A 22,693-nucleotide genomic window follows, 5' to 3' on the forward strand; every position below is an offset into this window, starting at 1 on the left:
CTGAGTCATCGGGAACGGGGGGCAGCAGCCCAAGCCACGGTCTCTCCCGTCCGGGGAAAGGGGCCGACACCCGGGGTGAGGGGGCGGGCGCCGGGCCGCGACCTCCGGCCGTGCCAAGCGGGCGACCCCGCCGCGGGCAGCGGGGCCGGGGCCGGGTGGGGCGGCCCCGAGCATGCGCGAGCAGCGCGCGTCACGGGCGAGGCCGGCGGGAGCGCGCAGCCAGGCGCGCCCCCGCGCTCCCTCCTCCCTCCCTCCCGCCCGCCCGCCGCCGCTCCCGCGCCTCCATTCGGCTCCGCCGCCGCCCGCCGAGGAGGGGACAGCGACAGTCGGGAGCACGGGAGAGGGACGCACCCTCCCCCGCCGCCAACCCGCTTCCTCCTCCTTCTCCTCCTCCTCCTCCCCCGCCTCCGCCTCCGCCTCCGCCTCCCGGCCGGGAAGAGCTCGCCGTGCCCGCTGCAGCCCCGCTGGATGCACTGAGCGCTCGGGCGCGGGGAAAGAGGGGCAGGAGGGAGCCGGGAGCCTCGCCGCGGAGGCGCTGCGCTACCCGGAGCCTCACGGCCGTTTGCTTTAATTCTTTTATTGCCCCCCGGCCGCCTCCTCCTCTCTGCCCGCGGGAGCCAGCCGAGGCGGCGGGGGCTGCATCCCCCCTCCCCCCCTTTTTTTTTTTTCATTTTTTTTTTTAATTTTCATCGCCGCCATGGGATGTACCCTGAGTGCTGAGGAAAGAGCCGCCCTGGAGCGGAGCAAGGCCATCGAGAAGAATCTGAAGGAGGACGGGATCAGCGCGGCCAAAGACGTGAAACTACTCCTGCTCGGTGAGAACCCGCCGGTCGCCCCCCCATCGCTCCCCTCCTCCTCCTCCTTCCCCGTGCTTATCCCACCTCATCTCTCTTCCAACAGGAGCCGGAGAGTCGGGAAAAAGCACCATCGTGAAGCAAATGAAGTAAGTCCCGCGGGGGAGCGAGTGAGCGGCGGTGCGGGGCGGGAGAGCGGGGCGGGGGCTCGCGGAGGTGAGCGAGGGCCGCGGGCGCCATGTTTACCTGAGGGGACCGCGCAGGCACAGCGCGGCGGGGCCGCCGCCGCTCCCGGCGCTGTCCAGGGCCCGCTGGTGCTGAACCGGCGCCCCGCGGCCTCGCCCCCGGCGGCAGTGGAGGGAGGCCGGCAGCCCACCTTCCCCCTCGGCGCAGATGTCCCCGTGAAGCGAACCGCTGTCAGTTAAGCTTAATGTCGGGGTGTTATCTGCCGGCTCTGCGGATTTAAAACAAGGCTCCCTATCACTGAAAGCCCCTTTTATTGAGCTTGTACCTTCTTTTAATTAACGAACGACGGGCTTGGCCATTCATCTCATTCAAACGTCTCCTGCTCTGGGATCCGAGTCTCCCTATGGTACTCGGCGCTGCTCCTCGCTGGGGCTTCCCACACCCTTTTTCTGTGTTTAATTAGATGTAACCGTGTAATAAACAGCAGTGAAGAGCCCCACCGCAAGGTCTCTTCCAAGCATCCGCGTGGCTCGTGTAAATGCACCCTGTAGGAAAGCAGGTGCAGGGAAGGCTAATAGAGGTGGAGGTACACCCGTGGTGCGACCATTCTCCCCCCACCCATTTTTTTAAAAAATTAAAATACAATGAAATATCCCGTCCTCCCACCGCTACAAACATGACGGGCTGGTTGGAGGCGGGCGCCATCACAGAACGAGCCTGGGCGCTGGTTCAGGGTCTGGATTTCAGCTGGGAGCGGTTGTCGCTTTGCGATGCTGGTGGTTGCAGAGGGATCCGTGGCTGGGAGGGGCCCCCCCGGGACCGGGGTTGCTTAGCGAGGGGCAGAGGCTCAGAGATGGGTGTGGATGGGACGCGGGGAGTGGGGTGCAGGTCCCGGCGCGGGGATCCGGGGCTGCGCGGGCCGGCGGGCGGCTCCCGGCGCGGCGTTCAGGCGGTTCGCGCTGGACAGCGCCCGGCGGGGCTCGAACCGGCGGCGGCGGGGCCCCTCCGGTACCGCGCTCGGCTGCCTCCGGAGGGGCCGGGGAGAAGCCTAAGGGGCTCCCGAATAAGCAGAGGGGCCCGTGCCCGTCGCAAGCTGCAGCCCTGAGCTCCCGTAGCCGCCCCGGGTGTGTGTGAGTGTGCGTGTGTGAATGTGTGCGTGAGTGTGTGCGTGTGTGTAAAAGTGTGTGTGTGTGAGAGTGTGAGTGTGTGTGAATGTGGGTGTGCATGTGCGCGTACATGTGCGTGCACCACGGGGGCAGATCTGGGCCTTCAGCCCAGCTTCCTTCCAGGCAGGGTGGCTTAGCAGGTGACCCGGATATTTCTGTATCAACTCCGTGGCCGCTGTGCCCACCCCTCGGGGGTTCAATGAAACCATCATCCCCGCCTGAGGCAGTGCTTTTCCCAAGGCGCTGCGGGGCTGGGAGGTCTCATTGTGAGGAGACTCGCCTCTAGTGCTCAGCGGTGTCCCTGGCTTTCCTCTCTGACGTTTGTGTACCCTACTTCTGTAGAGGCTCTGATTATCCCCTTTCACTGTTTGAAAGAGGGCTTTTCTCCCTTTCATCCCCACAGTTTGATTTGGGTCTGGGGTGGGGTAGGTTTGGTTTGCTCTTGTTTGTGTGCAGAAGGTGGATCAGGAGACATGTCGCTGCAGATGAACACCAATAAATAATTTAATCTCTAGGAATTGCTTCTGCAGAAGCATGCTGGAATGGCGGGCGATGGGTTTTGGTTGAAGGGAGAGGCTGTAGGAACTAAAACAGCAGAGTACACACGTAGAGCCCATAGGCAGGAGGGCAGGCAGTGACCACACTGGCTACACAATAAGCATACAATCACTCTTGTTTTCCAAAGAGCAGAGCTCTGGTTTTTGGAAGCAAATCTCATCAAGATAATAACCTGTTTGCTGGACTAGATTGGTATATTGAGGACTGAAATACACCCATTTTGTGTGTGTGTATATATGTATATATATGCATGCCTCTCATTAAAACTACTCAAAGTAAGGCGTGCTAGGCTTGCAGCTTTGTACCTAATATGAAAGCGTCAAGGAAGCTGCTGTGGTGGATGGGCTTATAGTGCTGGAAATTGGGAGGCATCTGTGAGTGTGGAAACTCCAGTGAAGTGTGCGGAGGCTGGGGTGGGGACAGCGGTGTTGCTATGAGCACGGCAGCAGCATCTGGAGAGAGCCGCGCAGCCGCGGGCGCCGGGGAGAGCGATGTGCAGGCAGGAACACGGGGAAACTAACACTGCTGAAAATTAATTTAAATATAATCTAGGCATTAGCATTTCACCTGGTCAAGCTCCATTAGACAGCCTTGCTGAGAACCTAATTAATTCTTAATAAAGATTAAATCGCATGTTCATTGGATTTTGATGAAAGAGTGCTATTTTTTTTTTTAATAATGTATTATTGGTGTGCTTCTAGATAATAAATCTCATCCTCATGAATGGCTAAAGCAGCTTCACACTTGGATATTGCCTTGAAAACAAGCACAGGAATCTAGAGACAGATTGGAGAATGCTAAGACAGAGGAACAGAGAGCAGACATTGTTACATAGGACTAGAAGAGGTTACACACTGCCCAGTTAATCCTCGAAATGTTAGGTAGCAGGAGAAAAAGTAGAAATTACAGTAATTTGAGAATGTAGCCAGGATGTAGATAAGGACTTGTAAATGTAATTCAGGATATTTCAGTGAAATATTTGGGGATACCTTTTAGCTGGTGAGTGGGGTGTTATCGATCAAAACAAGAGGTACTGGTGAATGACAGAGAGGTGGAACTGGAGTCTGGAATGTACATCTCAAACAGTGGCAACACAGGCTAGCAATGACACTTTTCTTAGCACCCATGGTTGTTTTGACATCCTTCAGCCTTGCACTTTGGCTACTCCACCTTGGCTGATTAATTTTGCTGCATTTTTTCACAACCAGTCTTGTAGTCCAGTTACTTTTACCCATGCCTCAAAATGAAGGGTCAGAGCCAAGCTAGTCAGAGGAACCATTCTGAAAGGCATGGTTGTGCCATGCAAGCCAATGAGACTCTGGAGTGTGCCACAGCATTCAGAATCAGGCTGTGTCCAGATTCTGTTTTCACTCAGCTTAATCTAAAAACCATCTGTAACCAAGCAAAGCTGGGGCTTTCCTTTAAAATCCAAGCTAGAAGATGAGAGTTACTGGACAAGAGAAATTCATCTTCTGCTCACACCACCCTATCTCAGTAAATTCACAATGTAGGAGTGCAATGGATGTTAACATTTTTTAGATCTTATGTATTCAAATAAATGTCGAGCACATGCAGAATTTGGAACCTATAATCTATTTTGGAATACCTGGATTGTAGCATGAAATAGAGACTGATGTTATTCTAGGATATTTTTGTAGGGACTTAAAACTCTGCTGAATATGCCCCAGCAGAGCAGGACACCAAGCATATCTCCATCTCTTACTGCTTAGCAGGACACTTAAATCTGATCCAGTGGTGAGCAGGGTTGGACTGCTCGGGTGGGGACGCCATCCGCTGCCATCAGCACCGGGCTTCCAGGGAATCCAGTGTTTAATCGTGCTTACGCAGAGGCTGAGTTAGCTGGCATGGCTTCAAAAACAAGGTCCTGCCACCTACTCAGCAGCCACCGTTCTGGTTGGTAAGCCAGGGCAATATTTCACCTTCTCAAACGAGGGTTTAGCAGTAGGTGTGGCACTCCAGAGCAGACATGGTTTCACCTGCCCACAGGAAAAATCTTGGGGCTTGAGTTTTGGTTTTGGATTTTGCTTTTGCAGAAGCAGCAGCTTCTGTCCCCTGCTGAGCTGGGCACAGAGAGCTGGGTCCAGCTCCCTTTCACAAGATGCTGGTGCTTCCAGTCCTGCATGTCCTCCAGAGCAGCTATGTGCCTCTTACCAGAAGTGCTGGCAGTAACTCGGTTGATAGGCTTCTCTGCTGTGCCAGTCATTTTCACAAATTGTTTTTTACGATAAATATGAGGAGGATGCAAATATACAATCAGGAAAAAAATACACTAGTGTACAGTGTTTATCTTGAAATATCTACTGTCTTCTCCCCAGCAGCCATCAGTCCCAACAGCTGGCTGATACATTGTTCTGACCTTTTTCAAAAAGCCCCTCAAAACAGCCCCAGGTTCTACTTGCTCCCTATGTAACCAAATTACTTATAATCTAATGAACTTCTTCAGTGAGAAGCAGTCCCCACCCACTGGTTTTACAGCAATTTGATGCCAAATGCCATTGAAATGAAATGATGTGTTGTGAACACCCACTTCAGTGCTCTTTGCTGCATGTCTGTGTCTCAAATCCGTAGTGATTTCACACTTGCAGCCCCTTCCTCCAGGAATACTTCACCCCACAGGGACTAACAGTGCAGAATTGCTTCGCCTCTGCAGCATCTTCGCAGGGACAGGGCTGCAAACTGTGTCTTCATGGTCTGTCCCACTCCCCAGAACAGCTCTTCTGCCCTCTGGCACTGGATTCAGGGCCCCACTGGGCTCTGCTTCCATCTGGGAGCTGTTTGATCATGGTGGGTGCTGGCAACCCAGAGGCACGAACCTCACTAGAGCACCAGGTCAGCCTGAGCCATCCTCATCCTTACTTGTCTCCTGCTGTTTTGCAGGATTTCTGTGATTTAAAGCCCAAAATAGGGCAGTGACAGGCTGCACCTGGGCAGTATTTGAGCTGGGTTTCAATAAGCAAGGGAAAGAGCTGCAGCCTAAGCAGGGGAAAGAGCTGCACCCTTCCCAATGAAGTTGTGTCATTCTCCCAAGACCTGCCCCAGCACTCTCTGCTGTGGGCGTGGATTTGGCACCGTGCACATGGCACACGGACCCAGCAGGAAGGAGGAGGCTCTGGTGGGGCTGTTTTGGCAGTGGAACCTGCAGTGAAAGCAGTAGCAAACTGCCTGCTGGGGCAGCTCTGGGATGTTGGGATGGCAGCTGGGCAGTGTGTTACCCACCCTGAGCAAGGCAGGATCTCCTGCCAGGGTGTCAGAGATCATCCCAGTGAAGGCTGCTGTAGGAGGGGGGCTCTACCCTCACAGTAACATTTTTCCCCACCTTCACAGATGCTTTATTGCATCTCTGGATGCTGTGGGTGTCATGTTCCACAATTTGCAGTGGCACAGCACAGAGAGATTGCCCCTGAAACAGGCAAGAATAAGATCTGGGAATAGAGGAGAGAAGGGCTGTTCATTGTGGCTTGTAGTTGCAAAGGGTAATCATGTTTTCAGCATTTATTTCCTTCCTCTTGGATTTTTAATTGTGCCAAAACATTAACAACCACAGTTCCTTCTTTTATATTTAAAGTTCTTGTTATTAGACTGAGAGATTTCAGAGGAAAGCAGTAACAATATTAGGAGGCAAGATGGAATACATTTTGGGTTTGTGTTTTTTCTTTTTCCTTGACAGTTCTTAATTTGTTTCTGGTTTTAGGGACTCATAAAAGTAAAAATATCTTTCAGTGACAACAGTGAACTGCATAGCTTCTCCTCTTCCAACCCAGTTTTAAAACCTCAAAAGAAATTTGCCTGTCATATTCTGACATGACACATCTAGTCCTGTTGGAAATGTTTTAGCAATCTAATGAGATGAAAGCAGTTGTTTTAATGAGCTCAGAAGAAAAGAGACAAATCTGCAGCACAAATGTAACCAGGGATCTGTTTTGTTTTATGGCTTGGCTAACCCAGAGGTTGTAAGAGACATTAGACTGACAAATGAATTAGGTAACAAATTAAAGAAGGTTGTGGTTTTTCTCTTCAGTGTGTCCTTTCCCACTTGTCTGGCATACAACTTCATACCTGATGTGAGTTCTCCAGGGTGCTTACCTGGGGAATATGGGTGAGATAATCAAAATGGGTGAAGAATGAAAAAGAGACAAATAATGGAAGTCAAGGCACTGTGTTGGCTCTTCCATTTGGTCTGGTCAAGAGAAAGAGTGAAATGAAGAAGTGCTTCATTGATGGCCAAGGCAGAAACAGGTTGCTGGAGAGTAGGAGCAGTTGGGAATGTCTCACGCTCTCATAATTACAGAGTTTTCTTCAGTCGCCTTTCAGAGTTACAGCCTGTGTCTGCAAGTATCAAGCTCCCCTGGCTTCTCCTGGATCTGCAGGATACAAAATCACAAAGTGTTGGAGCTGGCGGATATGCAGCCAGAAACATGAAGCAAGTGCAGGGCCAAGAGCTCAGTTTTGCAAACTCCTGCTCAGATAGTGAAGAAGGCAAAAAGCTTTTCTGATGAGGCAGCAGCTGTACACAGTGCAGACAGACCCATCCTCTACACTCTGAAGTCCTGGTTACACCCTGAGTGCAGCTGAGTGTGAAAGATGGGATTTGGTCATTTATTTATTGCGTTGAATTAAAGAGGAGCTCAGGCAGGTAAGAATTGCCAAAACCTTAAATTCAAGTGGTCAGGGTGTTTAAGAGTCTAGTCCCTTTTCCTGGTGCTATTGCAAATCTCCTGATATTTGGGGGTTTGTGTAGAGCCTGAAATTATTTCTGTGGAGCCTAGACTCAGATGATGACTGGATCAGCTCTGATTTCAGGTGGTCTTTGCTTAGATGTGTATTTTGTTTTTGAAAGAAAACTTCCAGCTCTCCTCACTTCAGAGAAAAGTTAAAAAATAAATTACCTTATTCTAGCCCGAGTACTCAAGAATTGAGTATTCCCAAAATGAAGGTGAGGAAATCTAATACATCTCAATTTCTTGGTTACTTTTGCAGCCTGATACCGGTTAGCACTGGCAATATTGAAACCAGCAACCTCGCTTATTTCAAATCAATTTGAATGCTACTGACCCCAAATCCTCTCTTTGAGCTCACTGGACTTTGGGCCAAATTCTCCCTACACTGAAGATGATAATCTTCAGGTTTTATAAGATGTGATGAATTTCAAATGTTTCCGTGACACTTGGTGGGATCCTGGATGTTGCAAAGTTTCATTCACAAACCAAAACCAGGAAACAAAAGGATCTGGAAGGCATTGCCACATTAAACCTACAGCCATTTTTTTCTTGCCTTAAATTTTTTTTCTTTTATTCATAGAGGGAAATACTAATGATTTGTGCTACGTATTTTCTAATGCTGAAGAAATGCTCTGCCTAATGTAGAAATCCCCCTAAACTATTATTGAATCATTCTCATTTTATTTTTAAGACCATTCAGGAAAATGACAGATGTAAGGGAGGTTGGAGGATTACAGTCCTGATTATAAGATGCTCTTAGGAATCTGCCTAAAATCAGGAAAGGCAAAAGGCTGGAAAATGTTACTGAGTAACACAAAGCAAAGGAACTGATGATTTTCTAGTACTGAGAAAAAAGGAGAAAAAAGTATTTTAATCCAAAACTCAATCATTGTGCACTTACTGCGATATTAGAATAAAACTCTTGATGGAGGCATTTCTTAACTTACCAATAAAAATACTTACTCTCCCCAGCTTTCACGTTAATTGAGAAAGAGCTGAGGAGTGCCCTCAGAAGGGAGCCCAGGAAACTGTGTAGTAAGCTGACATCACACTTTTTTTTCCATTGCTAATCAATAAAGTTTTTGACATTGAAAGGGAAGGATTGGCAGAGCTGAAATTACGTTGTTTTTCTTTATTCTTGGGCATGTCCTGCTTTCCTTGGTCACCAAAAAAGATTTCAGTTCATCAGCAAACCTTTTATCTGAGTATAAAATCTGTAAGCTTAAAACAAAGGAGCTGGAATACACCAGCTTGACAGAGAGACAAGAGGGATGGGTAACACAGGGTCCTCCTGCAATATAAAGAGTTTGGGCCATGGTTGTTAATAACCCTCCTCTCCCCATCAGGCCCATCTTGGGGTCTTGTGTCCTCAGGAGCCAAAGACAATTTATCATCTCTTCTATTTGTTACAGGATAACTTGTGCAGTCTTTTAGCAGATGTTCTGCTGGTTCATGTTGCAGGAACTGCTCATGGGAAAAGGTTGGGAGATGCTGATCCTAGTAAGTACTTTGAGGTGTGATCTCTGACAAAGCCCAGAGCTGTTGACTGACTGTTTAGGATTGAGGTGTTCCAGCAAAATTGGGAGCAGGATTCAGCAGGATCCAATGCAGGTAGGAAATATAGGGTTTTATAACAAGGAAAAGGATTTTCTTCTCTTTGGTCAGGCTATGTAGTGTAGGAATGGGGAGATCCATGTTTCCACTGGGAGGCTATTAAAGATGTCTTCAGTTGAGTGGTTCAGCAGCCTTTCACTTGTCTAAGAGAAAATATCCTCTTTAGAGAATTCATGACCCCAGTCTTACACCTTGGCAGGCTGGCAATGGACATTTTGTCTCTGTGCATGTCCCTCCTCTGAAACATAACCCCCCAAGTGCTTAAAACAGTCTGAAAGGCAGAGCAGTGACTCATGCTTTGAGATTCCAGCAACTTCAGACTTGCATTAAATTCTCTTGTCTACAAGAGCATAATCAGTAGCAACTTGTACACACCATAACAGTCTGGTACAAGACTTGGAGTATTTCTGCATCAGCTGGAAATCATTACAGAAGGGAATAAGATGAGAATGGGTCTCTATTGAGGAAAATATCACTTAAATGATAAAAATGTGTACTACCTCCTAGCAGAATTGGTTGGTTTATCCTCACCCTCTTCGAGCTGATTGGAGTTAGTAGCTCCAGTTTTAAGGCATTAAGTAAAAGTGTAGAGGAAAGGCTAAGTGCACGAAATAGACATTAAACAGAATTATCTAGGTAACAAATGAGAAGTTTTACAGGTGGATTTCTAGAGCTGTGGTGTGTGCTATCTCACAGTGATATAGAGATGTTTCCCCACTGCCAGTACAGTGCTCCTAATTCATTACAGCTGGACCTTGCTATAATCCAGCTCCTGCTTTTACAGCAAAGGAGAGAGAATATATCATTTTTTTTGTCTCACAATGAAATAGTCCCATTATACATTTCTGGAAGAATTTTGTGTGGAACTGGTGCAGACCAGCTCTGGGGCTCTCCAAAATTCATGGTGAGATCTTAAAATTACTTCCAGGGCACCACAATGTGGATCTTCATGCCCTAATTTCAGACTACAATAGCTAAGGCTGTGTGAATTTGTCATCCTCTCCTGTGCTTCTAAATGGTTGGCATGGCAGGGCACGTGCTCCTCCACAGCATGAAGGTTTCTGCTCAGCTTCATCCACAGGAGAGAAATACCATCCTCATAATGAGTTTTAAATATAACACAATCAGCTTGGCTTCTTAAGTAGTGCAGAACTGAGTATTTGATTCAGTGCATTTTGGGAATCTGTTTTTATTTACTCACAGCCTCTTTACATCTATAAGCAGTGTGAAAGGGTGTTACAGCAGGGGTGGTTACAGGGTGGTTTAGCTTGTTGCAAATAAAGCAGCTCTTTCCACTGGCCAAAGAGAGCTCTTACTACAGTGCATTGAGAGAATAACAACGTAGTCACTCATTGCCAGGCTGGTGCACTGATGCCCGGGCCATAGATGCTCCTTCCCAGGGTAAGGTAGGGACCCCATTTCACCTCCTGTAAGTTCTAAAATGGGCAGATTTGTATCATTGGAATGTCTGTATCACCAAAGACACTGCAGAGCCTTTATCATCACATTTTGTCAGTAACACCAGCACAAATCACCAGGATGAAAGAAAATTGTCATGATGAACATACACCTCAGAAAGTCATCACAGTGTTCATTAATCACCAGTCACTCTTTGGTGATTAATTATTTAGCCAAATTGGAAAAAATTTTCCACATGAATGAGGAGATGTTTACTTAATAAAGCAGAAAGCTCCTAGAAGCATGCCCTTGTTTTCCTCAAATTAGCAGTATGATAAATTTATATCCTCCTGCTTTTACAGCTCAGGAAAAAAGCCACGGTGCTGTATCAACTTGTTGCTGTTGGTTTCTGTCCAGCCAGTTCTTCAACAGGAAACCTGATGCTGCTCGGTGTGTGCATTTAAGATGTTTGAATGGTAGATACATGAGCTGATGGTCATGGTTTGTTATCTGCATCTCTCTGCGTGCCCTGAGCCCTTGTGAAACACTGGTAAGGAGGAACAGGAGAGTGCGGTGCCAAATCCCAGCTCCAGGGTTGGCATTTCTCCAGCACTGACTGATGGCATCAGAGTCACATTGGAAAAAAGGAAGGGCCCCCAAGACCTTCATCCTGGCAACAGCCTTGTGTTTAATAAGAATTCCCCTGGAAGCATGCTGCTGGACCAGCCAGATCTTATCTCTGCAGTGAGGTGGGATGTGCAGGACAGAAGAAAGCCAATGTTGGCACTGGGGAATCCAGGTACTGATAGCAAACCAAAATCTTGGTACCTTCTGTGGTGATAGTGATGTCTGCTCAGTGTCTTTCAGCATAGCTAATTATTAAAAGCATTCAACAACAACAAATGTGAAGAAGAAAGAAACACTAAGAGAGCCCATAAATGGTAAAAAATTAATGATTAGGGATTTTAATATGATTCAATAAATAATTAAGAATCTAGCCTTTATTTTTCTATGTAAGTTTTAATTTATCTACTATTTCTGTTTACTGATACTTTCAAGAAATCTCTTTATTTTAAATTTATATTTAGCTGAACAAATTATACAGTTTTCCTACATGACAGAGCGTGAAAATTGAATTATTACACTGGTACTTTTAGTTCTGATCAGTGAAATCAAATAGTATTAATTTCCCCATCTGTGATCAAACAAGTAGGTGAGGCCTTCTGGCATAAACAGATATACAGTATACAGGATTAAATTTAAATTCTGATTTTATTCACTACTCCTTCATGGTCTTTGAAATAGGTTTTGGGAGTTTCCAGTAAAAAATGGAAAAAAGTTCTTACGAAGTGTCCAGAACAATGATACAAGCCCAGCCAAAGTGGTGTATTTAAATTCTAAAGTAACTGGATAAATATACTGAGATTTTTAAAATAACCATGATCATAACATTTTAATGGCTCCCTCACTAACTTGGGCACACACTGGTGCAGCACAGAGCCTTTCTGAAGCTCTCAGACGCATCCTGCTCAGTCTGTTCTCCAGGAGAATCCTCCTCATTCAGCAGAACGATTGTCTGGATCCTCCTGAAGACTCACTCATGTGCTTAACTCTCCTCTGTCGGTTTTCAGCAGCTGTGTGAGGACTGTGCAGCTCAGCACTGCTGCACTGAGGCCACAGGACTTACAGGCCTTCCAAATTAGAGCTGCACCTGATCTGGATGTGGTTAAGTTTAGGAGGTAGCTCACGTTTCATTCATGCTCAGACCTAAACCCCAGAAAAACTGAGTTTTCTAATGCTGTTCACATCAACATCAACGGGCTTGAACAGAACTGGGTTAACACCTGAGCCTTGCTGAAGACCATCATCTCTGCTTGTGCTGATTGCCACCCAGTTTTAGTGCCACTCTGTGTATCTAACCATTGTCCAAATATTATTCTGTTTCCTACTCCTTTTGGAAAATAAAAGATCAGGAGAAAAAAATTATTCTTGTGTTGTGGGCTTTTTCATGCCACATGCGTTTCTCTTTTGCCACAGGAGCTCTCAGGTACTAACTTTCAAATTTATTTCAGTTACAGTTCTTTGCCATGTTACTTGTATAAGGAGAAGGAAAAAACGCTGGTTTTAGGAAGAGCAGGTTTAATTGTAGCATTTTATATGTGCTTAATGACTTCAAGAAATGAGGTTGTGTGAAATCATCTGGAACTAAATCTTCCTTTTCCCCCCCTACTTTGTACTCACAAAGCAGCATCTGAAATGTCATGTTCAGTTTTGGATCTCCTAAATCAAGGGGTGAATCACTGATGAATTGGGCCTTCCAAATTTGGGCTGGTGCACAGGTTGAGTAAAGGGGGACTGAGGGAGCTGAAGAAGAGAAAGCTGAGGAAGACCCTGCTGCTCCTTTCCACCACCTGAAAAAAGCAGGAGAGACTGTGAAGCCAGACTCTTCTTAGAGATACACAGTGAAAGATGAGAGGCAACACAGAAGCACTTCATGGAAATATCTATAAGGAAAAAATGTTTCATGGGGAGGTTGGTGCAAAAGTGGAATTTGACCCAGGAAAGGGGAGTCATCATCCCTGAAGATTTTCAAAACTCAACGGGACAAGGACCTGTGCGACTTGGTCTACATGAGATGGTAGCTCTGCTCTGGACAGGGACCTCTCCCCCAAGTTATTCAATGATTCTATGATGAGAAAATCCAAATTAGTCTCCTTGGTCAGTGTTCCTAATGGCAATGTTGACTGAAGATCAGCCTCTCTAATTGGAAACCAGAGGCACAGTGTTGTACAGCACTAGCAGAATTTTCCCTGCGAGTGCATTAAAAGCCAGGCTTAGCTGGGGCTGTTTGGTTATCATTCCCAATTCCCCTTCACCCCACTTTGGTTTGTTTCTTTGCTTCTGAGTGTTGTCTTCATGGATTTATTCCATACAGCATTTTACTGTCAGCCTTCTGAAATCCTAAGCTGGGGTTTGGCTAACATCTCGTTTTGTTGGTGGTGTCTGTTTCTACCAGTGGTGGTATGGTGGCACTTGTATGGTGATATGTGGCAGTGCAGTGAACCAGACTGTGGCGCTGATATGAGTTAATGTAACTCAAAACAATATCCCAAAATCTCAGAAAGAAATGTCTGTCAAATGCTCCCTTAAGGCAGCAATGTACTGAAGGTTGAAATGTGGGCTTGTGTTGAAAGACTCAGTCACTCCTGGCTAGTTCTGTGTGCTAGGGCTTAATTTTTGAGGGTAGATCAGTCACATTCAAGATTGAAAAGCAGTTTCTAAGTTCTTCTGTACCTTTAGGCATTTAAATGATGGGTGTTTTTTTCCCAAACCAGCCTTATTTTCTCTATGAGTTCTTGTAAAAGAAATGCAAATCTCTCACTGGCTTGAAATGTCTGTGTTGTTTAAATAAATTTCCTGTGATGCATAACACAGTGAAAAGGAAAGTGCGGCCATTTGTTGCTGTTTCACTGTATTTAGACCATCTTTCATGCTTCTAGAGGTCAAATCCATTTAATCTGGTTATGCTATTTCAATCACATTTACATTTTTAATGCAAAGCTCAGGTTTGCTTCACACTAGAATGATCGCTCTGGTTTTGTAACAAGCTTTAGTCGTCCTGGGCTTTGGAGACTTCTCTCTTCTATTTTCCCTCAGTCTTAGACACAGTCTTTGTCATTTATAAGGTAACTTTCCTTCTTGAGGTGCCAAAAATGTTACAGAATCCTGATTACAGGAGTGCTGAACAACATTTTCAAATTCCATACGTTACTGGAAGCAAATTTTGAAGCCTGCATTAAAAGCCTGTCATTGATGTGGTTACCCTAACCTTTATATTCAAGGTGGTTTGCAAAGGTCACTGCTGCCTTTTAAAGGCAGATAAAGAATTGCATCCTCACCCATCTCCCATTCAGACAGTGAGCTGTCCCAGTGCTCCTCTGGCCTCACAAGGGCTCACCTGTTCACAGCTTCATTAGGACAACTTCTGTGCTTTTACTGTAAATAAACTAGGCTAGAAAGTCTTCCTTGTGAAAGATATTTGTCACATTCATAGCTTCTCAAAGGCTCCAGAAGGAACCTGCCCTATCCCTTCCCTCTGTAAGTTTTGTGTTTCCTCTTTTCCTTATGAGAAGCCTTCCCACTTAAACACCTTTTTCCCCAAAAGAGGATGCTATATATTAAGGAACTTAGGAAAAACCAAGAAAGCACACCAGGCTGTTTAGTGTTCTTTGAAGCCACACTTGCTTCTGAATTTGAACGATTCCCTGCTCCCATTGCTTTTTTGCAGTAGTAACCCCCTGGCTTCAACTGTGTTCCTGTATTATCCCCCAAGGAAATAGAAAAAAGGCCCTAAATACTTGTTTTGTTTACTTGTTACATCACTTACAAACATGCAGGGGAGAAATGGCCAGCCCGGCAGAGGCTTAACACCATCAGGCAAGACAAGAACTTAGTGCAGATAGTGAAAAAGAGGCAGAAAGTGACAGAGCTTGATCTTTTAAAGCAAGAGTCAAACAAGCAATCATCATCAAGTTCAGGCTCTGGATAACAAAATGAGGTTGTTTGCTAAGCAGTCATCCAGAAGACTGACAGCAGCTTCATACAACAATGCACAGACTGGACACCAACATCTTTATGTGAACCTTGCTCAAAGCAAGTGCCAAGAGTATGAGGATCAGAGCTGTCAGAGCTGTTAAGAAGGGCAAAAGCTGGCAGCAGAAATGTCAACCCCCCCATTCACAGTGCAGGATGTAACCATAAGAGATTGCCCACAAAAGAGATCGTGGCAAGCTCTCTTTCCATGGTAAGATTCAAAGACTAATTTCCTAAATGAGGCTGAAGAAGCAGGACTCAAAACTGCAAGCTAAAAGATACAATGATACAAGGTGCTTTGAGAGAAACTGTTTCAATTCAACTTCAGGTACCAGCAAGCTTTCTTTAATGTCTGATTTATTCTCTCCTAGAAGACCTCCTTGATGCATATTATTGCAAGTAGTGGTCCTTACTGTAAGTGGAGAGACACTGAACCATTGCCCAGAGCTCCTGCAGTATATCTTCAACAGCAGTGTGCTGAGTGTAAAAATAAATGCAAACCTACACAGGTACAGAAGCAGATCTTCTATCCAATTGCATACTCACACTTAATTATTAATGACTGAAGTGCTGTAGTTTTTCACTAAGTAGCAAAACATACCCTGAATATCTCTCAGGTTATGTCAGATCGACAGAGCATCAGTGCCAAAGACAATGTCAACTTTTCAGTGATGGATCAAGTACCATGTACAAGAGCAAGAAAGGTGAATATTCAAATGAGAATCTCGGTTTCCTCTGATAACGAGCCAGGAATGCCACATTCAAGAACTCATTGATGGAGGTTGCCCTTGTCATAGACAAAATGGTAAACAGCTTCAGAATAATGAATTACAAGCAGAAATTATACCAGTGAGTGATGGAGTAGATCATGGAAAGGTCATTTTGTCCATCTCTGTCCTATTGCAGAATTCTATTAGATTACATATTCCTCAGTGTTCTGCATGGTTTATTCCTAAAATACTTAAAACCATGAGTATTTAGGTTTTTATATGAATTGTGTATCACTCAACTGCAGGTAGTTTTTGCATTAAAGAACTTTCTCCAATGGCCTGATAATTTTGTCTGAAATTTTCTCCTGCTTCTCCTAATCACTTCTTCACACAGAAGAGCTTTTATCACTTTCAGCTGGAGTAGTAAGTATGACTGGTGAATCTCTGAGGAACTGCACCTTTTCTAGCCTTTGTATCAAAGTTTGGAGGGAGGAGTTGGTGTGTTTTCCTGTACTGAAGATTTCCAGTGCAAGAGAGACCATCCTCAACCACAGACAGGAATTGTTCAGTCCCCACAATGAAAGAAGTGGTTGGAGAAAGCGATGCCAGTTCAAGGTGGGAGATTTCACAGGTTACATCTTAGATCCCTCCTAGTGAATTTGTGTCTAATAAGGCAGGCTCAAAGCTGAAAGAAAGATTATGCTGATGGCAAACAAATCAGAAGTGGAGAGGTTGTGGCTAGACTGTGTTTGGAGTGCTGGCCTGCCAGGAGCTCAGGGTAATTTTTGGGGAATGTGGAGGAGAAATCTCAAAATAACTTTTTAATGCTACTGCAAAGTCCTGTTGGGCTGTGCTGACCCAGCAAAACAGAGGCTGTAAACCCAGACACAGATTTTTGTCCACTGCAGTGACAACTGCATAGCTCTGCAGCCCTCAATGTCTTATCATATGTCTTTAGGAGGGCAGTGGATTTATTAAAGAGACTGGTCTTTCTGAAAAGCAGACTTCAAGCTTCACAGAACAAGCACTGGTGTTATTTGGGCTCTTGGTGCTTTTCTAAAAGTAGAAGATGCCCAAGAACTCGTATCTGCAGCTGGTGCTTGCCAGAAATGCTTGTATCATCTATATGGATGAGTGGAGAAAAGGGGGGAGAGAGGGAGGAAAGGCCTTGGAGGGGAAACAACTGAGGAGATACAAATGAAAATTCAATTAAACAGAAGAGAAGGAAAATTCAAAGTAGCATTGATGCCCTGCTCAAGGCTGCTGATGCATCTTGATTTCATCTCTAAACCTAGTGAAGGAAGGTGACAGTGAAGAAAATAAATTACCTCCCTGGAAGGAGCTGAATTAGATGACCAGGAAGATGAAAACATCCAAATACAGATATTACTCTATTATATGCCCAGGGTTTGTAACAAATTCAACCAGAACAGTAGATCTTGGCCTTCAAACCATTCCAAAGCTTGTCCAATGTATGAAGGGTTTTGTTTGTGGGGTTTTTTTGTTTGTTTGTTTGTTTGTTTATTGGTTTTGGTTTTGGGGTTTTTTTTAGATTTTTTTTCAGGTCTCGGTTTATTTGCCTCCTGTAAGACTTGAAATGGACAATAAATGTAATCCCCTGTTGCCTTCCATCCTTTGTAGCCATCAGAATATTGCTAATTGGACATATTAAATTCAGAATGGTGGCCTTTTGCACTCATTTTACATTCTGTGCTCAGTTATGCTGGTGTGCAATATAGAAAGTTATCTATTGTGGTTGTTCTGGTTGCTACTGGTTTCCAGGATTGTGGGAGAAGTGTCCAAATATTCGGTGTCATAAGCTGTTAGCAGAGATGCTGAATGTTCTTTTCTCTTTTAAGATAAACTGCCATTCCTCCAGAATGTGGTCGTCATCAATTTATTTCAGCTTTATTTTGCTCTTTGCCAGCTGTGTGAGGAGCATGTTCAATATAACCAGTCATTCCAATAGCTTAATTTCTCCCCTAAGTATTTTGCTTCTTTCAGGTTGTCACCACAATCCCATTTAAAAGCCTGCTAATAGTAATTGAAAGCCATTTTAAGCTTGCATGTAGTATCAGAGTTTGAGCTGCATTTTATTTCTGTAAAACAGAAATAATAGTTAGCTATGACAGATACTAGGAAGCTCAACAACAGCCAAGGCTACCACGCTTTTGGAATCCTGCATTGCTAAAAGAAACTCACAATCCAGAATCCAGTGAAATGAGCGCGAATCTTCCCAAGGACTTTAGTGGGATTCTGATCAGGTTCTGAGTGTAAAGTGGGACCAGCAGTGGCCAGATGGAGGTTAGGCACAAATAACCAGGAATTCTGCCTTTGCAAAGAGGGCTCCTGGGACTTCAGCCTATGTCTAAGATGATAGTTATTGATCCTTCTACAGAAAGCAAAGGGCAATGGAAGTGAAAGGGTGCTGGCTGGGTTGGATGAAGCAGTGTTTAAACCAAGTAGTCCTCTCCACTACTTGGAAAAGGATACCAGCTTTCTTGGGAAGGAGGAGTCAGCTGATTCTATCTGTTCAATTCCTCGTTCTTAATTATTTTGGCTGATATCATCTATGTGCTAAGTCAATCCAAATGAGTGGCATTTGAAACATCCCAATCAAAGTCATTACATTATCACATTCAGGCCAGGCTTTAGGTAAAAGAGATTTGGCTTGTTCTTTACACTGCTTGGCCCCTTTCCCAAATCTACGGCCATTATAACAGAGGATTATCTGCACTGGAGGTTTTCTTCATTTCCATTAGGAGAAAAATTTCATTCAGTGCAGCAAGGGCAGCCTGAGATGGCAGGAGGAGATTGGCTCCATGCTGACGCCTTTGTTATCTGCTGAGCAGAGCCTGACACCCCCTGACACTGCCGGGGCCTTGGTGAGGGGCTGTTATTTATTTCAGTGTGTGGAACACATTGTGTTCTGAAAGGGAGGAGAATCAGCCCTTTATGAACAGGAATCACTGGGCAGCATAGTCACCAAGCTGCAGGAGCTGGGGTTTGTTGATATAGTTGGTTTTCAGCAAGCGCCTTTGTTGAGCTTATCTTTTCTTTTAGTCTGCATCTCTTTGGTGGTGTTTAAGGTGGATCTAGGCTCCCCTGTATTTCCCAACCCCTCTGCCTTTTCTAACAAAAAAACACGGATAGGGACAGACTCAAATTTTTCAAGCTTACAGATCTCCACAAGGCCCCTTCCCTGAGATTCACTTCTTATCTAGAGATGCCGTCTGTCCTGCCATGGGTCACCTTAGTTCAAGAGGTTCCTCCAGTCAGTTTGCAGAGCATGAATGACCCTACTGCATTGATAGGCATTGCTTGCTGGTTTTCAAGGCTGCACTACACCCTTACAAAAAGGGCTGCTGCTTGCTGGTTGACACCAAAGCAGTTTGACCACTGCTGATCACACAACTCCTTGTAACATGTTTGCATTCAAGTGGAAGCCAGCTGGTGTAGTGTCCTCATGTCTTCCTAGAGCCTAGACACTGCACACATATGGTGTGTTCCCCCCTCTGAGAGACACCATATGAACAAAAGACAAACTACTTTTGGAGCAGTGACCAGCCTACACTGAATTCACTTAAGAGTCAAGAAAACCAGGCATTTGGTTTTGGCATTAAACACTGAACCTGCAGCCGTGTAGGTATGGAAACCAGGAGGAGTTTTTCTCAGAGATGTCACAGAAGCATTAACCTAGCTTTGCATGACACATTCATCATGCAATCATCCCAACTTGGCCCACAGGGAGTGTTCTTCAGGGGCTTGATCTTCCCAGAAAAGTCTTGGAAATATAAACCAAGAAGTGAATAAAGAAACATAAGTCTCAGACTCTGCTCTGGACCAGTGGCTTGTAGGGCAGTTCCTCCAAGACACAAGCCCATAAGGGAAGAACAACGTTTTTTCTACCAGTTCCAAGAGCCATCCAGGGGCCCTCTACGTGCAGCCACCTGCCCTTCCCCATGCTGCCTCATATCCTTGCTGCAAGGCCTCAGGTGCAGCTGCTCTGCAGATCAGCCCTCAGGACCAAATGTGCCCTGAAAACCCCACACTTCAGCATAGGGTCTGGCATGTGCCTTGTTTATGCTCAGGACTAAGTTCTGATTGCTATCTTGTTAGGGAGGCTGCTAAGGTAGATTCACAGGGCCAGGTGTTGCCAACCAGTTCACCAAGTATTCTGAGATCTTCAGCTAGGAATAAATTTAAGCATGAAGAGAAAAATGCATAAGCATGGAGATGACTTTTAATTATCTTTTTTATTCTAGAAACATGTTAACAGTAAAGCTGAAGTAACAGTGGCCATAAGGAACAGCAGTAAAATGCCATTTGTTGCCCAAGATGGAAGTGTGACTTCAAACCTAAAATGAGAGAATTTACAGCTGTAGATTTATGTTAAGATAACTGATTCAGACCTTGATGTCTCTGGGAACCTAGTAGATAAATATTTTGTATCCGAGATAGCCAAATAATTTAATCTGATATTGAACTTTCCATTTCCAGTTGATTTCTTACATTATGAATCTTTTAAGTAAATCTGTTTGTGGGTGCTGCAAAATGTGGCAAAACAGCTCTTATCACAGCTGTTTTTCCAATGCCTGCACAAAACAAACTGGTAAAGTCCTGGTTTGCTCCCAGCTAGCTGACATGTGGGAGTTCTGGACTTTGGTCAGTCCAGGAACAGGAAGGAAAGTCTGTCCCAAAGGATAGAAGTGCACAGTCCTGCATGCAGAAGTCTGCTGTACACCTGCAGATGCAATCAGGCTGTGCAAGAACATATTCCACAGTCCAGGAAACCCAGGTTGAGGTGCAGCAGCTCAGCAAATTCATGAAGTACCAAGGCAAATTTTATCCCATGGTGCTGTTTGATTATTTGTTGGTTTTGCTGTGATCAAATTTGTTTTGCTGCCATAATAGTAAGCATGGTACATGTGAAGCTCAGGGCCATGAGCCCGTATAAAGGGATAAGATAATGGCTGTTGCTTGAGCCTGTTACTGTCTTTGTAGTTAGAACAGTTATTGGAAGGCACTAATCCCTTTCTGCTGATTATTGACTTTTGAATGATTCCTCATGCACTCTCCAGCAGCAAAACTTGTGGGTTTTCAGGCTCACTAAAGCTCAATAGAACCAAGACCTTGCAATTTATTTTCACTGTTACTATTATTTTTCTATTTCAAAGCAGAGTTTTCTGCTGCGAATTTCCTACTGTTTGATCACAAAAGCAAGCAAGGGAAATTGTTATTTTTCATCCCAAAGCTTTTGTCCTTTTTACTTTTCTAATCCACGTGAGGCGACTTTGCTGGTCATTAGCCGAGTCAGTAAAGCGAGCTTTCTTTGTTGGGCGAGAGCAGGGAAACATCAAGTGTCTGGTTCCATGGCAGCAATTTGCTCTTGAAATAAAGCAAGCGTTGATAAGTTGCTACCCTCAGCTATATTTGTCCTAGTAAATAAACATCATCAGGATTTGAGCACAAATACAAGTTGTTTTGCTCTGTTTAACTATTCTGAGATTGTGTTGGGCTAACAAAATTTCCTCTGCATCAGATGGGCTTGTTCTGTCGCACGCTTGTTTCGCTGATGATGTGTTTCTGCACACCTAGCCAAGGATGGATTTTTTAATGCATTGATCAGCAGAGCAAATATGCCTGGAATGCATCCTATTAATGTAAAGCAAGCAGTACATGCTTTTGATGGGTTTGCTTTTTAGAGGCCAAGGTTTCTAGCAGCGGAATAATTTGCCTTTGCAGTGCCTGGGAATGGTGGATTTGCTTAGAGGGAGCTGTGGTGTGCCAGCCCTGGTCACACAGGGGACATCACACCCTCAGTGCCCGCACTGCCAAGCCAGCTGAAGGGCAGCAATTGATAGGTGCTGGCTTGGGCAGGCCAGAAAAAGACCTTAGGATTTGTCATTGGGAGAAAGATTCAATTTTCCAGGATACTGATAAAAATGGTCATTAACCCTTTGGCAATGGCCTGTTCAGCTTCAAAGTGAAATTGCGCACTTGAACCTCACAAAATCAGGATTGTGCTTCTTCCCTGACAGGCAGCAGGACCCAAAATAAAATAAAGCAGCAGCAGGAGACCAAGTGAAACACAACGCTGACATTTGTTCCACTTGGAGCAGTGGAGCCACCGCTAATTTGGGCTGGAAGATTGGAGCACGTGGCAAGAGATGGTTTGATGATTTCTGTAAATAAACATATTGGGTCAGTCTGTAACTGCAGGTGCCACACATTCTACAGTGAGGTGAATCACAGCAGAAATAGGCCAATTCCAGCCCCTTGCCATCACAAAATTTTCCATAGTCTTTTCTAGAAAATTCAAAGGGATTACACGGCTTCCAGACCCAATCCTAACATTTTGTGGGGCTTTCAGCTGCTTTGTCATGCAGCAGGATTTGCAGCATCCATCACTTTCCCCACCCTCTTAAACAAACAGAGATCCCTACTCCACAAGTTGGCTGCCCCACCTGCTGTGCACCTGAGACCCAGAGAAAATGCTTTTCTTCACACTTCTGATTAGCAGTAATTAGATTAGAGAAGTTCACAGTGACGGAGGAAGGCTCTCCTCTATGGAGAACCATCCAGAGGAAGTTAGTAAGGGATCAGGACAGCTCTATTACAGTGATTTGCCAGAACACAAGCAAGCTGTGCTGGATGTAGAGTTCCTAGTGTGAGGGGATCTTGCATCCCCTCACACTAGGAACTCTACATCCAGCACAGAGAGGTGGTGCCTGCTGCAGAGAGGTGTGCTCTCACTGATTCTCCCTGCTCCTTTTAAACCTCTCAATCAAATCATGCCTTGTGCGTTGGAAATGGTGAGTTCAAGCTTTAGTGAGTTCTGTCTCAAAAGTGAGCATCAGTCTGGCTCCTCAGGGATGCCTGTCCCCAAGAGATGGAACAAGGAGGGTTTTTCTCCTCCACCACACCTTGTATAA

At 45.3% G+C, this 22,693-nt stretch overlaps 1 protein-coding gene across 1 annotated transcript in view; it reads left to right on the plus strand.

Annotated features, from left to right (window-relative positions):
• Nucleotides 1-290: 290 nt before the first annotated feature.
• The window catches only part of GNAO1 (G protein subunit alpha o1), a 129,910-nt gene continuing 107,507 nt past the window's right edge, over nt 291-22,693 (plus strand). The window contains exons 1-2 of the mRNA XM_009090660.4: nt 291-815; nt 901-943. Of these exons, the coding sequence (XP_009088908.1) occupies nt 698-815; nt 901-943 (161 nt within the window). The 5' untranslated portion in view covers nt 291-697. The remainder of the gene's footprint in view (nt 816-900; nt 944-22,693) is intronic.

This window comes from Serinus canaria, chromosome 11 (assembly GCF_022539315.1).
Source record: "Serinus canaria isolate serCan28SL12 chromosome 11, serCan2020, whole genome shotgun sequence".
NCBI classification, from domain to species: domain Eukaryota; kingdom Metazoa; phylum Chordata; class Aves; order Passeriformes; family Fringillidae; genus Serinus; species Serinus canaria.